The sequence below is a fragment of the Capsicum annuum genome, chromosome 5 (genome assembly GCF_002878395.1).
Source record: "Capsicum annuum cultivar UCD-10X-F1 chromosome 5, UCD10Xv1.1, whole genome shotgun sequence".
NCBI classification, from domain to species: domain Eukaryota; kingdom Viridiplantae; phylum Streptophyta; class Magnoliopsida; order Solanales; family Solanaceae; genus Capsicum; species Capsicum annuum.
Genome location: NC_061115.1, coordinates 5,692,014 through 5,707,237, shown reverse-complemented (window position 1 = coordinate 5,707,237; position 15,224 = coordinate 5,692,014). Strand labels below are relative to the sequence as shown.

At 33.8% G+C, this 15,224-nt stretch overlaps 1 protein-coding gene across 1 annotated transcript; it reads left to right on the top strand.

The window, feature by feature from the left end:
- The first annotated feature begins 12,983 nt into the window (after positions 1-12,983).
- Positions 12,984-14,206, top strand: LOC107871566. The gene is made up of 2 exons (XM_016718504.2): positions 12,984-13,089; positions 13,696-14,206. Exon 2 carries the CDS (start codon positions 13,716-13,718, stop codon positions 14,160-14,162), a length of 447 nt encoding a protein of 148 aa, XP_016573990.2. The 5' UTR covers positions 12,984-13,089; positions 13,696-13,715; the 3' UTR covers positions 14,163-14,206.
- The last annotated feature ends 1,018 nt before the right edge of the window (positions 14,207-15,224 follow it).

The window sequence follows — 15,224 nt, the reverse complement described above, 5'->3', positions numbered from 1 at the left end:
TCGACAGCTTCTCTCAATTCTCTCCCAACCAACAGTTCTGCAAATTTCTTCTTTCAATCCTCGGCGACTTCAACCTTCGAAGACAAATAGTCGGGCTTCGAATTCTCCTCTTCAATCCAAATCAACCTGTCTCTCTCCTCTCTCTCGACAGCTTCTCTCAACTCTCTCCCAACTAACAGTTCTGCAAATTTCTCCTTTCAATCCTCGGCGACTTCAACATCCGATGACAAATAGTTGGGCTTCGAGCTTCTTTTCGACTTCAACCTTCAATCGACGTGACAGCCTTGCTCTCTGACCACAACAACTTTGAATTCTTCAACCTTCAATCGACGTGACAACCTTGCTTTCTGACCACAACAACTTCGAATTCATCATCGTTCCTTTTCTTCTTTCACAGGTAAAAATTTATGACTTTTTTAGTTTTGAAGAAAATGAGGAACTTGAGTCAGCTTCTCTTATAGTATTGGTTAACAATTTTAATATTTGTTGCTTTAATTTGAAATGCGGTCTGAATAAAACCCTAATTTCTGGTATTTTTTCCCTTCTCTTTTTGAAGTGAATTATGATTTTTTGTTGTTTGTTGCATTTTTTTTATGCTTGATTTTTGTTTTTTGTGTGTATAAAAACAAAACAACGATTTTGGTTGATTTGTTTTGTTCTTGTTCTTGGAAAAAATGGTGATATTGATGTTTTTTCGTTGAAAAAAATGTGCTATTATTTTTTATTTTCTTCAACAGATTATCCATCTAGTGCAACATATTAACCATCTGATGTAACAGATTTGTCATATGATGCAAAAGATCAACCATCTGATGCACCAGAGGTACCATCATATTACAATTTTGATGCAACAAATTTAGCATATGATGCAACAGTTTAACTATCTGATGCAACAGATTAACCATATGTTGCAACAAATTAAGCATTAGATAAAAAAATTGATGCAACTGATGCAACGGAAGAACCATCGAATTAATGATCTGATGCAACAGATGAACCTCTTGTTGGATAAAATCCTATCAGCTCTTCTAACAGGACATGTCCAAGACATGATTTTTTCAACTGATCATTTATCTGTCGTGATAGACGATCCTATGTTGGAAGAAATTTAAATAATATTGATTGTTGATAACTTTTCCAATAAATCACTCATGTGTTGTAACAAATGTGTGACCTATTGCACAGACCATTCATCTTTCTCAATAGATGAATGATATGTTTTGTATTGTCTCAATAAATTACTCAGTCGTTCCTGCGGGTTGATTAACTGTTCTGGAAGATCACTTATATATTGCAACAGATATGTGATCTATTGCACAAACCATTCATCTTTCTCAACAGATGAGTGATATGTTTTGTATTATCGCAACAAATTATTCAGCCATTGCTACATGTTATTTAATTGTTCTAACAGATAACACATATGATGCAACAGATGTGTGATCTGCTGCACAAACCATTCATTTTTCTCAATATATGAGTGATATATTTTGTATTGTTACAACAGATTACTCATCCGTTGTAACGAGTTATTTAACTGTTCCAACATATCACTCATATGTTGCAATAATGTGTGATCTGTTGCACAGACCATTCATATGTCTTAAAAGATGAGTGATACGTTTTGTATTATTACAACAGATTGCTCATCCACTGCAACAGGTTTGTTTTATGCTGCAACAGATATACTACCCAGTGCAGCAAATAAGTAATCTGTTGGAACACTTATTTTATTGCTTTGATTGTTAGATTTACTGTTATTCTTTTTTAATGATGCATTAATCAAGTATAATATATTTTTTTATGTTCCTATTAATTTTAGATAATATGACTCCCAAAAGAACCGAAATCGAATCAAGTCCAAGTAAAGGAACAAGTGAAGCAGCTAGGCTACATCCACCACTCTATGAGCTTGCTTTACAAGCATTATCTCAAACAGGAGTAGAATATGATAAACACGGGGAGGAGGAATGTTTCAAAAGAGATGATCTAAATGCTAATAGCCCTTCCGTCAAAGAGTTGGTTAAAACCTTTGGCATTGATCGTTATCCTATGAGAATGCAGTGCGATGGTGCCACAGATTTAATGGGTGATTTCATGGTTAAGTCATCCATGGAAAAATCTTTCGACACCTTCAGAAAAATACTTTGAGAACAAAACTTGGATGCTTATTTTAGGGATAGCTGCTTTGGGAAATATCTTGATAAGTCGGAGGACAACAATGCTCATTTCCAAATGAAAATGGTATATGAACTTCTCAAGTGTAGGTTTATGTATGAAAACAAAGATAAGATGAATGAGGTATGGATAAATTACTGTGGCATGCCTATTTGTTTTGGTTAGAAGGAGTTTGTCATAGTTACTGGACTAAAATATTATCTTTCTTCTTAAGTTATACCTATTCTAACTCAAAAAAAAGCACCCCGCACACCAAAAAAGGCAAAGGCAAGTCGTGTGATCGTGATGACCTAGTGTCCATTGTTGGTCCAAGCTTCAAAAATAAAAATTTAATAGAAGTGTTGAAAGGTAAAGGACTTTCAAAGAAGCACAAGCAGTCATTGTGCTTGGTTTGGTTTGTACATAATATTCTTTGGGCGAAAGACGTTAACAACGATATAAGTGGTGGTTTAATAAAGCTCTCCGAGGATCTTGAGGCATTTAACAGCTATCCTTGAGATTATGAAAGCTTTAAAATGACTGTGAAATATTTGTTGACTCCATTAGCGCCAAAGACAGTCAACTTATATGGTTTTCCATAGTCTTTCATGGTAAATATTTCTTTCTTTTATTATAATATTATTCATTTTTTTGCTCAATAATGGTTTTGATTTATTGGTATTATTTTATAGGCTTGGGCCTTTAAAGCCATTCCTTATTTGAGACAACAAGTGAACTACCAGGAAGAAGTTTCCTGTCCAAGAATCTTGAGATGGTTATCGGCCAAAATTGATAAAAATGTAAAATTTTTTGATCTCTTCAACCCCCCAAAAGATGCAGTAAGTATAATTATAATTAATTTTTATTTTAATTAATGATTTTTTGAATGATCTAATCATCATTCTAATATATGTAATGATTTGTGTTAGATTGTGCATCTGTCGCTAGTTCCGACCAATCGAGAGTTGAAGGTGTCATTTTTCTTAATTTACGGTCTGTACAAACTTTATCGGACCCTAAGGTCATCGACAGAATAAAAATGAAATTATTTGAAGCAACAACCATTAAAAAAAAATTTAGAGGGTGGGCTTCCTGTTGATGATGGTCTTAATGGTGGTGGAGCTGTTGGTGGTGGTAGTGGTGCTGCTGTTGGTGCTAGTGATGCTCCTCTTACAGTATTTAAAACAAACCATGATGAGTATGATCATATTGGTTATACAAATTTTGTCTCTCCCAGCGAATGTTCTGCATGCAAATGTCAAGACTGGGGAAACTTGATGTAGTGATTAATGTTATTAATACATTAACTACTTCTGTAAAAGAATTGACATCTAAGAGGGGTGTCATTCCATCAAAGAAGATTTTATTTTCATCCACTCCATTAGAGATTAAGGCTAAGAGGAGAAGAAAAGTGATTTTCAAGGCATTATCAAGCATCCAAAAAAGCAAAATTGCAACTCCTCTATCTGTGTGTTGCACTGAACAATGTACAATGTCCAAAGAAGAGCAGCACGAGCTAAAAAAGGTGAATATATATGTCTTCCAACTAACAAACAAGCACATTTATGTTTCAACAGATGACACATCTGCTGAAAATTATCAAACAGATATATACATCTGTTGCAACAGTTGACTAACTTATTACACCAGATAACGTATCTGTTGCGACATATGTCTCATTTGTTTTAGCAAATTAAATAGCTCTTCGTACCGCTTTTATTTGTATCAACAGATGACCTATCTGCTACAACAGATGAGTCATATGTTGCAACAGATAGTTCATCTGTTGGAAATTATCATACAGGTCTTCCTCATGTAGAAATTTATCCCAACAGTTGATTCATTGTTGCAATAAAAATATAATCTGTTTGGGAAAATTTAAAATAGGAGAAAGACCTGTTTGATTTGCTAGAACAAATAAGTTATCCTTTTCTATTTTGTTGTATCTCCGTGATTAGCATTGACAAATTCTAGCTTTCCAGGTGGATGTAGAAGCTACTGCCGAACAACATTGACAATATGCTACTCTACTCGTTTTGTGGAAATACGGAGAACAGAAAGCACATAAATTGTACGTAAGCGACAATAAAGATCCACGACGAGCAAAGCCTACTTTCATAGCACCGGATGAAGAACAACTTGAACTTATCCATATTGAGTAGATCTTTATAGCTTGAGTCTATCAAAGTAATAAGCTCACTCCTCCTTAGGAATCCTTGGCATCAATACTTAAATTGTTGATGTATTTGTTGAGATCTGTATCCATAATAAATTTTTTACATTTTATTTATTCATTGATTTATTTCAGCTAATTTCTTAAGGCTTCGATTTATTTTATTTTGTCTATGAATTTTATTTTTACCTTAGATTTGAACTTATTAATTGAAATGGAATACTAAATTCTAATATACAGACGGCACATCTGTTGGAAAATATCAAACAAATTTAGACATACATTGCAACAGATAGGTAATCTGTTGAAATTTATCAAACAGTTCTACCCACTACTACAACAGATAGACTTCGATAGAAATACCGACATAATGCAATAGATGACCAACTTATTACAACAGATAAACGATATGTCAGAACAGGTAGAATATCTGTTACAATGGATGAAGAATCTGTTGCAGTATAAAAATTCAACTTTCATTGGACATAAAAAATTGCCACTACATGTAAAAAAAATGAAAGTGAATTGAAATAAAAAAGACGGAACCCATCGACAGTGTTCAGTTCAAACACCTAAAATAAAATAGGCATCAAGTAGACAGTGTTCATTTTAAATACATAAAATAAAATAGGCATCAAATGTGTCAAGTTGGCACTTTTTACTGACTTGGCGTCTGATTTGGCCCCCCAATGGTCACCTTTTCCCCTAATGTCTTATATATTCATCTTCTTCTTAAAATTTAACCCTAAATTTCAAAATCTTCTTCTTCATCGTCATCTTTTTTTATCTATCCAAATTCTTTAAATTATTTGTATTTGGTCTTTCTTTTCTTCATCTTTTATTCATGAATTTCTATTGAAGACTTCTTGGACTCAACAAAATCCAGGTCATAGATTTTTTACTTGTAAGATTTCAAAGGTAATATTTTTTTTATTTAATTAGTTGATTAATTATTGGCTTGTAATTATTTTGTAATTGTGTTCTTATTTTTATAGAAATTGTGTGGATGTGATTATTTTTATTGGTATGAAGAACGACACCCTTCACAAGCAAATCGTGTAATCTGGGGTTTGTTGAACAAAGTCAAGGCTTCTGAAGAGAAACAAAATGAGCAAGAAGATACTACATTATTTTCATTATTGCTAATGGTTTGGTGATGTTGGGCACATAGATATTCAAGCCTAATTGCTGAATTTTCATGGTGGTGTATTTGCTACTGGTTTGGTGTTGTTGAGCAAATGGATATTCAAGCGTAATTATTGCAAAATATCAAATAGATTTAGGCATATGTTGTAAAATTTAGGTTATCTATTGGAAATTATCAAATAGGTCTTCCCACTGTTGCAACCGATTAGACTTAGATTAGATAGAAATAACATCGACATAATGCAACAGATGACCAACCTATTACAATTGATAAACTATCTGCCAGAACAGATAGAATATATTTTACAACAGACTGACAATCTATTGTATTATAAAAAACTCAACTTTTATCTGAAAAATATTATTGACACTACATGTACATGTATGTAATTTAAAGTAAAGTGAAATGTGACTTAAAAAAAAAATTATTATTTCACAGGCTCTTCTATATACACAGGCTCCAAGCGTCCAGCTAGTATCTCATAAGCCCAGACCTCTTGCAGATTTGCCACAGCGTTGTCACACAGAAAGGTCATTGGCTTGGCTATTTCTGTGCCGATCAACAAACATTCGATATGTGCAAGAGCGTGCAAGCTGCACGTGTAACCGATATCATTTTGTGGAAGGGTCATGCCCTTGTTTCAACCTTCAAAATCTTATGGTTTCTTCATCAACACTTCCTTTGGCAAATGATTCATCAGTTTACTCTCCCTCCACAAGATGGGCAACAACTCCATTAGTGGCTATACGAGGAAAAAAAGACCGACATTGTCAACGGCAGGTTTATTTCAGTCATAAACTTTGGTTTTTCCCTCCTCGAGTAGTATCTCAACAGCCCGATAATGTATATCATCCATGCTAATGACAACAAGAATCCTCTTTGCCTCGGTTCAGCTCTTGCCGTGTGGATTTGGCCTCTCCTCTCTAACATATTTTATTATTTCTTCTTCATCCCAGTCTAACTTAGAAACTAAGAAATCAAATCCCGTGCACAGTCTAACGCAGCATTATTGAGTTGATCATACTTATCCTTGAGCTTTTTGCAGAAGTCGAGGTCCATTATCCTATCGGCAACATCATAAGCTTCTGGGTACGTTAATTGTCTTTTCCTCATTAGGTAGAGAATTTTGTCAACATACTGTGATATAAGAAGTCAATTTTTAAATAGGTTAGTAATTGTAAAAATGGTCCATCTGTTGCATAGGGTTCTCCGAATCAATAATCCAACACAACTTATGCAACAAATGGATAATAAGTTGCAACAGAACCACTACCAGTTGCACCAGAATACCCAGTTATTGCAACAAATTTCACAACTGTTGCGTAGCTTTTTCTTCAAGGGGTATATTAGAAGGATAGGTTAGGAAAAGTAAAATTTCCTTGTCCTCATAATGCATACGTATATCTGTCATAATATGGATGTCTTGGGGGAAAGGGAGGCCTGGGGTAATCTGGTACGCCTGGCTTGGCATTCTTGGCCTGTCGCAGATCTCTTCTCTTTGGCGCCAATTTCCGCGTATATGTCCACCTTCTTGAATGACCCATGAACTTCAACATATTTTGGAGAGAGAGGAGTTGCAATTATTTTTTATTTCTAATCGGAGAGTACATCGGTTATTGCTCTTTTCTTCCTCCTAACCAACACTGTAGGAGTGTATGGCTACCTCACCTTTTTGGATGGTATGACACCTCTCTTAGATTTGAATTCCTCGACAGATTTAGAGATAGCCTCTACTTTTTCAAAGAGTTTATCCTGGCTGTCTTTGCACTCCTCACATTCGGAACAAGAACATAAGGGTGAAGAAGGGTGAGAGGGCCCTGTGTAAGGGTGAAAAGGGGTGTTTTCAAACATATTTATTTTTTCTTGAGCATTAACATACACATCATTACGAGTGGTAGAAGCATCATCATGTCTACCACTAACACCAACAACTCCACCAGAAGAAACACCCGAATCTGCCTTAGTAGGTTGGTCATGAAGAGCCTCAACATTAGGCTGACCTTGCCTAACGGCTCTTCTTATGGTTGTTGCTCCAGCCAATTTCTTCTTTATTAACTCCACTATTGGGTCTGTTATAGTATCAACATGACCTAGAGTAATATAAGAAGTCATCAATGACTCATTATCAGTAGGCACGATCCATGGATGCACAACCTAGAAAAAAGATAGATACATTTAAATCATATAATATAATAATTTTCACAGTTGGATTACATTTTAACAATCAACTTCTGCAATAGATTAACAATATATTGCATCAGATTACCCATCTGTTGCATAGTTTACAGTAAATGGTTAAAATCCATTTGAGTCGAGTTTAGGGAACCAGAGAAACACATGGATAATCTGATTCAAATTATCAATCATCTATCGCAATAAATTACCAATCTGTTGCACCAGTTGCACAAGATGAGTAATCTGTTAAGTTACATATTATGCAACGGATTTTCTGTATGTGTATTAACAATATGTTACATCAGATTACATGTCTATTGCATAATTTACAGTAGATGGTTAATCTATTAGGAGTCGGGTTCAGAGAACCAAAGCAATAGATGGGTAATCTGATGTAAGATATCAATCATCTGTTGCAACAGATTATCCATCTGTTGCACCGAACGGGTAATATGTCACAACAGATGTCACATCTGGTGCATCAGATATAACATCTGTTGCACCAAATATAACATCTGTTCGATATCTTTCATTGAGTAAAATTATTTTACTTGAAGAACACGTACTACATCATCCGAAGGGTTAAGGGATCAACCTCCTTAATTTTGGTGTCGCTCTTTATAGTCAACCACCTAAACATTTTTTGGATGAAAAACCTCATCTGAATAATCTATTACCTGCTTTTGGAGGGGAGAAATGACTTCAAATACCCAATCCTAAAAAATGTAAACAGAAACCAAGCAAAAAAAAGTCATAATAACTATATTCAATATAAATTAATGAATGAGTTTAAAAAAGTGATTAATTTTACCATGAAAGTTCAAGAAAAGCCGTATAATGTGGTCGTCCCTGAGGATAGGTTTGTCAGTAAATATTGGACAGTTAAGTAGAAGCTTTCATATCCCCAGGGATAATTGTTGAATTTATCAAAAATCCCCAGCACACATCAACAAATCATCTTCTATGACCTTGTTGACGTCTCTTGCCAATATAATCGAATGGGCAAACCAAACTAAGAATAATTTATCCTTGTACTGCTTTGGTATGGTTTTATCCATAAGATCTATCAATAATCTGATGCTTTGTAGCCACATCGAGCAATGTCAAACAACCCATCTATTTTTTCTTGCATTTTCTTGCCTTGTATCTGTTGCGGGGTGTTTCCTTGGCGATAGTTGGTTCTTCTGGACGATGGCATCTCAAGCCTGCCACTATCACAAACTCTTGCAAGTCAAAACAAACCGGTATGCCATAGTAGTTGATTCATATTTTATCCATATTTTTGCCCCCTCCTTTCTGATGTATATCATCCCCCACGTACTTGATCCTGCACTTGAGAAGACCATATACCTTCCTCATATGGAAACGGGCAAGGGACTCAGGCAGCTCAAGAAAGCATCCCAACCAGATCTTCTTAAAAAGTCCGTCTATATTTTCGTCCTTCATAATTTTACTAAAATAAATAAATGTACTCCCCATCTGACATTTAAGTACAATTTCACCAGTTAGTTCTTCTTTTGCTATTTGGTTATTTATTGGCATCGCAACTTGAAACTTATCAATACTAAAAGTTTTGATAGGATTATCCTGGGATGTCGATATTAATTCATGCCCCATTGGTGATTCATTATCATTATGTTGATGATCATCCTCTTTCTCTTTCTCACTCTCTAATTCCTTCACTTTCTCACTTTCATTTTCTTTATCACCATCTATAGACCCTTGTCTATCTCCCTCAAAGTTGTTTTTATATCTCTCCTTAGCTTCACTTTTTCCTGACTGAAATTGTTCAGGAAGCTCCTCTGAATCCCTCTGTACTGTAGCCTTTTTTGGGAGTGGTCAAACGTTAATCCACTTTCACTTTCTTTTCTTTTGGGAGACATGTTTACCTACAAACAACAAAAAAATAAAAATTACATTACAATTGATGTATGCATAAATTTTAAAAAATACATTACAAACACCACCAATAATAACACACCAACAGCCACCACCACCAACTAATGCCACAAACACCATGAATACCGACACCACCGACAACCACCACAAACACCACCAACCAATGCCACCACAAACACCACCAACCAATGTTACCACCAGTGCCACCACGATGACGACGACGACCACCACCACTACCACAAATACCACAAACATCATCCAACAATATCACGACAGTCAACGGAATACTGTGATAGAAACTAGGGTCTTCTCGAGTTCTTCCTGCGATTTTACCATTAAAACTCAAAATTATAAATTCATTCTCGAAGATAATACAAATAAAAGTTTTCTTTATCATTATTAACTTAAAAGACCTTATTTTTTTTAGAAAAAATAACAAATATAGAACTCTTCTCAAACTCTATTACCTACGAAGATAGAGAAAATGACTGATACAAGCAAGAATGAAGTTGAAACTAACACCTATGTGGTTGAAAATGAGAAGAAAATCGATTTGTTGTGAAGGTAGAGCAATTTGTTAAGTAATTATTGTTCGTACTGAATAATTGAGTGAGGAAGAGAAAAGAGCAAGAACTCGAAATTTGAAATGATGAAACATTTTTCTCGCAAATGAATGATTAGCATGGGTTGATTTGTATTTTGGAAAAAAATGAAAAGTTTTGAAAATGTTGATTTGGTCCGAATTGATCTTAATTATTTTTTAAAATTATAAAAGATATGCGTAATTTTTAACCCTCTCATTATGCAATTGCCAGAAGACTCAATTAAAGTTCTAGTTGACCCTATGATCACTACCAGAAATTCGTATTTTTTCGACTGAAATACGTAGTCGGAAATTTCTGACTACTTCAGTCGGAAATCTTATTTTTAAGTTTTTATTTTTTACACAATATTTTTCCAATACCATTTGTGACAAAAACAGTCAGAACAGTTGGCGGCAAATTCCGGAAAACATATATTCCGACTATAGTAGTCGAAAATATAAATAATTAAATAAATTATTTATTTAATTAAATTAGTAAATATATTTTTCGAACTACTATAGTCGGAAATACTAATAAATAGATAAAATTAATAATTTACTTAATATATATCCGACTACTATAGTCGAAAATGTAAATAATTAAATAAACATATTATTAAATGTATAATCAGTCCATTATAGGAAAATTAAATAAATATTTAAATAAATTATTAAATATATGTTTCCGACTACTATAGTCAAAAAGTGTAATAAATAAATAAAATTAAAAATTGATTTACTACATATCCGACTACTGTAGTCGGAAATCAAAATAATTAAATAAATATAATACTAAATATATAATTAGTCCATTATATGAAAATTAAATAATATTTAAATAAATTATTAAATATATATTTTCGACTACTATAGTCAGAAAGAGTAATAAATAAATAAAATTAATAATTAATTTCATAGATATCCGATCATTGTAGTCGAAAATCGAAATAATTAAATAAATATAATACTAAATATATAATCAGTTCCTTAAACAAAAATTAAATAATTATTTAAATAAATTATTAAATATATATTTCCCACTACTCTAGTCGGAAAGACGAACAACTAAATAAAACTAATAATTAAATAAGCATATATCCGACCACTATAGTCGGAAATATAAATAATTGAATAATTAAATATATTTAACTTTTACCCGACTGTAGTAGTCGGAAGGCTATTTTTAATATATTAAAGTATTTCACTGCCTCTTTCAATTAGGGCAAAGTGCCTCTCTCTTCAAAGTGTCTCTCTCTTTCTCCCTCTCCATCAAAACCCTTCAAGCTCCAGCGACGACGGTATGATCTCTCTCTCCATATCTCTCTTTCTCTCTCTCTCTCACATACACACACCTAAACTCAATCTCAAATGGCCTACTGTCTTTGTCACTGAGTACACAATCTCTGCTCCTACTTCTGCAGCTAACTGTTTAAGATCCTGTTTTTCCGAAACAAAAATGCATACAAAAAATCTATTAAACAATCCAAAAAATGAATTACAAGCCTTAATTTTTATTTGGTTGATTATAAATTTTTCAGGTTGGATAGATTCTTCATATGTTTCGGATAATTGACTGTATCTAAAAATGGTGTAGGTGGTTTTTCTCCTGAAAAATTAATCTGTAAACGATCTGTATCTTTGTTTCTGACTATCTTCCCACCAATTTGAGCCATTGCTTGATTAAAAATTATTTTTTGAAGTGCATGATTTCTATTAAACTAATACAAGCCTGTTCCTCCGAAAAATTTCTGTTAATTTTTTGGCATCATAATCATGTCTCATTTTCTAGAGAAATAACTTTTCCTTTTTCTAAAATTTGAATGTGACTTTTTTGGGTAATGAGACTTACCTTCAGGGTGAATTCATGACCGGTAGATTGTGTGGACATATTTTGATTTTTCTTTCAATTTTGGGTTAAGAATGGGTGTTTATGGATACTGTTTGTAATGGGTGGTTGTGTTCTAGTAGGAGTTGTCTCTGCTGCAACATACATTTTTCGTATTTTTTTTATTGCAGGTACGATGCAAATATAAATATTTAGGTAGTTGAGTAAAGGTTAGTTTTGCCTGGTTGTTTCTATTTTGTTTGAGTACAGTTGTATTTAAATGATTCCAAAACTTTTGCTCTCATGGCTCTAGGCTTTTCTTGTGTTTTAGTACTTGTCTTATGTATAGGATGATACTAGCAATTATGTGTTGTTGCATCAAGGTACAGAGTTGTACATTATTGACTTATCTTTTGTTCCCATTGATGTCTTGTGTAGTTATTATGGATTCTTTGAGGTTAGAAATTTCATCCGAGAAAGAAGACTATTTCTCGAATCTTTTGAAACTGTTTTAAATTTGTCAAGCAAAGTAGTAAAACACTAGACTCTAGAGGAATTGGACATGGTATTTCATTTAGAATTGAAACAGATATTTGGATAATGATTGATAAAAAGATATTTATAACCTACTTGTTGTGGTTTCTGTAAGTATTTTCTTCTTCAAACTCTAGAAACTCCCCATTGTTTAACCGTAGGGAAATTCTTTCGAGACCAGCACAATCAGCATAATCTTGGACTGTAATTTAATCTTTGCTATGGCTAAATCGCGACCTTACCCAAAATAGCTTCGAATAAACATGAAAGAATTCAGTCATGTTTTACATACATAGCCTAATACATCAAACACGCTGCTACATTTTGTTCGACACCATGTTTGCGATATTAAGATAGATTCCTATTTATCAAGCATCAACCATTCTTGAACTCATCCTTTTATAGAGACTTCTTACTTAGCTTACTCATAAGCATCCATGGTTTATTTTGGTCCTTCAAAACATTAATGTGGTATGCTTTTCTTTTGTCAGAGTTTCTGAAACAGGTCTGGAAGAATCAAATTAGCTTTCTTAGGTAACGGTATTAAAGATCAATCAAGAAATTCCCATCTTCACTCATGTCTTCATTGATTCGAGGTAAAAATTTATTCCATTTTCTACGTGATCTATTTTTAGTACCTTTGATTGATGAGCAGGCCCTAGTCTTCATTGTTGTGTCATTTGTGGTACAAGAGTTTATGGATGTGGTCATAGTAAAACCTCTTTAGTGTTTTCAACATATGCTTTCTTTTTATTTTCTTCTTTTAAATTCTTTACCCCATCTGCTTGTCTCCTTTTTTGCCTTTATTTTCTCTTGTTTGTGAATCTATCACATGGATTGAATTCCTCTCACTGATAAAATGGAATCAGACTGCTTCCTCCTTCTGTACAGGGTGAAAATGACTTACTTGAAACTATCATTTGTGCTATACTTTTTCTATATTTGTAATATATCACTACAGTGGGATCCAAACCTGTCATTTTTAAGTTAAGAAGTCAAAACAAGGAGTTATTTTTACTAGTGTGTATTACGTGATAAACACATTTGTTCTGCAATATGAACTGTTAAAGGTACTTATTCTACATCAGTAAGTTGAATTTGATTTGTTACCTTTATATGTGAAGAGTCAATGGTTGAACTTGTTCTGTATAACCAGTCCTTATATATAGCTAATTGTTTTATATTGTGGTTTTTTTTTTCAGGTTCTTAATAAAGATAATCAATGGCATCAAAAGGTCTTGGTAAAGGACGGCATAAGAAAGTTAATAAAGGAACTGATAATCTTTCTGCAGGTCAATATACACCACCACCACCACCAGTTGTTACCACAACTCTTCAACAAGCTACTACAAATATTCTTCCTCCTCCAAGGGCAAATATTTCACTACCAAATGCATTTTTCATGCCTCCACCGCCCCATCAGTTCCAGCCCTGTTCTCCCCACAGTAGTCTACATAGTAGCTCTTCATCTGTACCTTCAATATCATCCACACCTAGCCTTTCTGGATTGAGAATTAGAGGTGCTATAACATCAACGTGGCCATCCATTGATAGTGCTACAACATCTAATGCTACAACAGCTGCTTCCCAATTTTCAAAATTTAAAGAGGTAGTAGAATATGACGGCAACGGCAGACTAATTATCGCCCCTGATGGTGGTAATAGGTAAGTAAACCTTATGTTTTTCTGTAATTTTTGAAATTTTTGAAAGGTAAGATACAACAACAACAACAACAACAACAAAATACCCAGTGTATCCCCACATAGTGGGGTCTGGGGAGGGTAGAGTGTATGCAGATCATACCACTACCTCAGGTGAAGTAGAAAGGTTGTTTTCGATAGACCCCCGGCTTAGAACTGATAACAGTATAGCAAACACAAAGGATAAGTGCATATAAACTAGTACAATATGCAAAATAAACTAACACCGCTAGCAACAAGATAATAGTAAGAGCCCTAGAACGACTCTCCTCTTCTCTCAACACCTCTCCCTGCCAACGTAAGTCCTCTAACACAATTCCAGGTATTTTCTAGCATTTCTAATGCCCATATAAGATATTTTGGTTTTAACCAATCATAGGATTCATCTAAGAAACCTTTCTCAAAGGCTCAAACGTAGAGTCATTAGATGTTGTTCACTAAGTTTGGACTTTATTTGGGTTTGGGAATGATTAAGGCATGTAAAGTTATTCTCTACGTGTGGGAACATCATTGTTCTTCCCAACACTACATTTTTCATGTCTACAAGTTCTCTCACATGAAGTTTGGACTTTATTTGGGTTTGGGAATGATTAAGGCATGTAAAGTTATTCTCTACGTGTGGGAACATCATTGTTCTTCCCAACACTACATTTTTCATGTCTACAAGTTCTCTCACATGAATAAATTTGGTTAAGTTATGAAAGCCTACGTTCTTTCTCAAGTTAATTCATTATGAATGCCATGAATTCGTTATGATCATTTTACATTCTCTCTGTAATCGAAACCCATGAGCCCCCTATGTTTCTATCAAATTATGACATGGTATGAATAATGAATTTCCTTCAAAAATGATCTTTGTGATATTATGACATGATTTATATGACTATGACTTATGAACCATGTTTTATGAAACTTATGATCTTTGCAACATAATGAACACGAAATGGACTATGATTTATGAGATTTTGAGCCAATTATGATTCGTGAGCTTTAAGCTAACCTTTTCATGTAATGAACTAGGAGTAATATT

Excerpts from the sequence above, each read along its gene's own strand:
- LOC107871566 (XM_016718504.2), top strand. The coding sequence starts at position 13,716 with ATGGCATCAAAAGGTCTTGGTAAAGGACGGCATAAGAAAGTTAATAAA.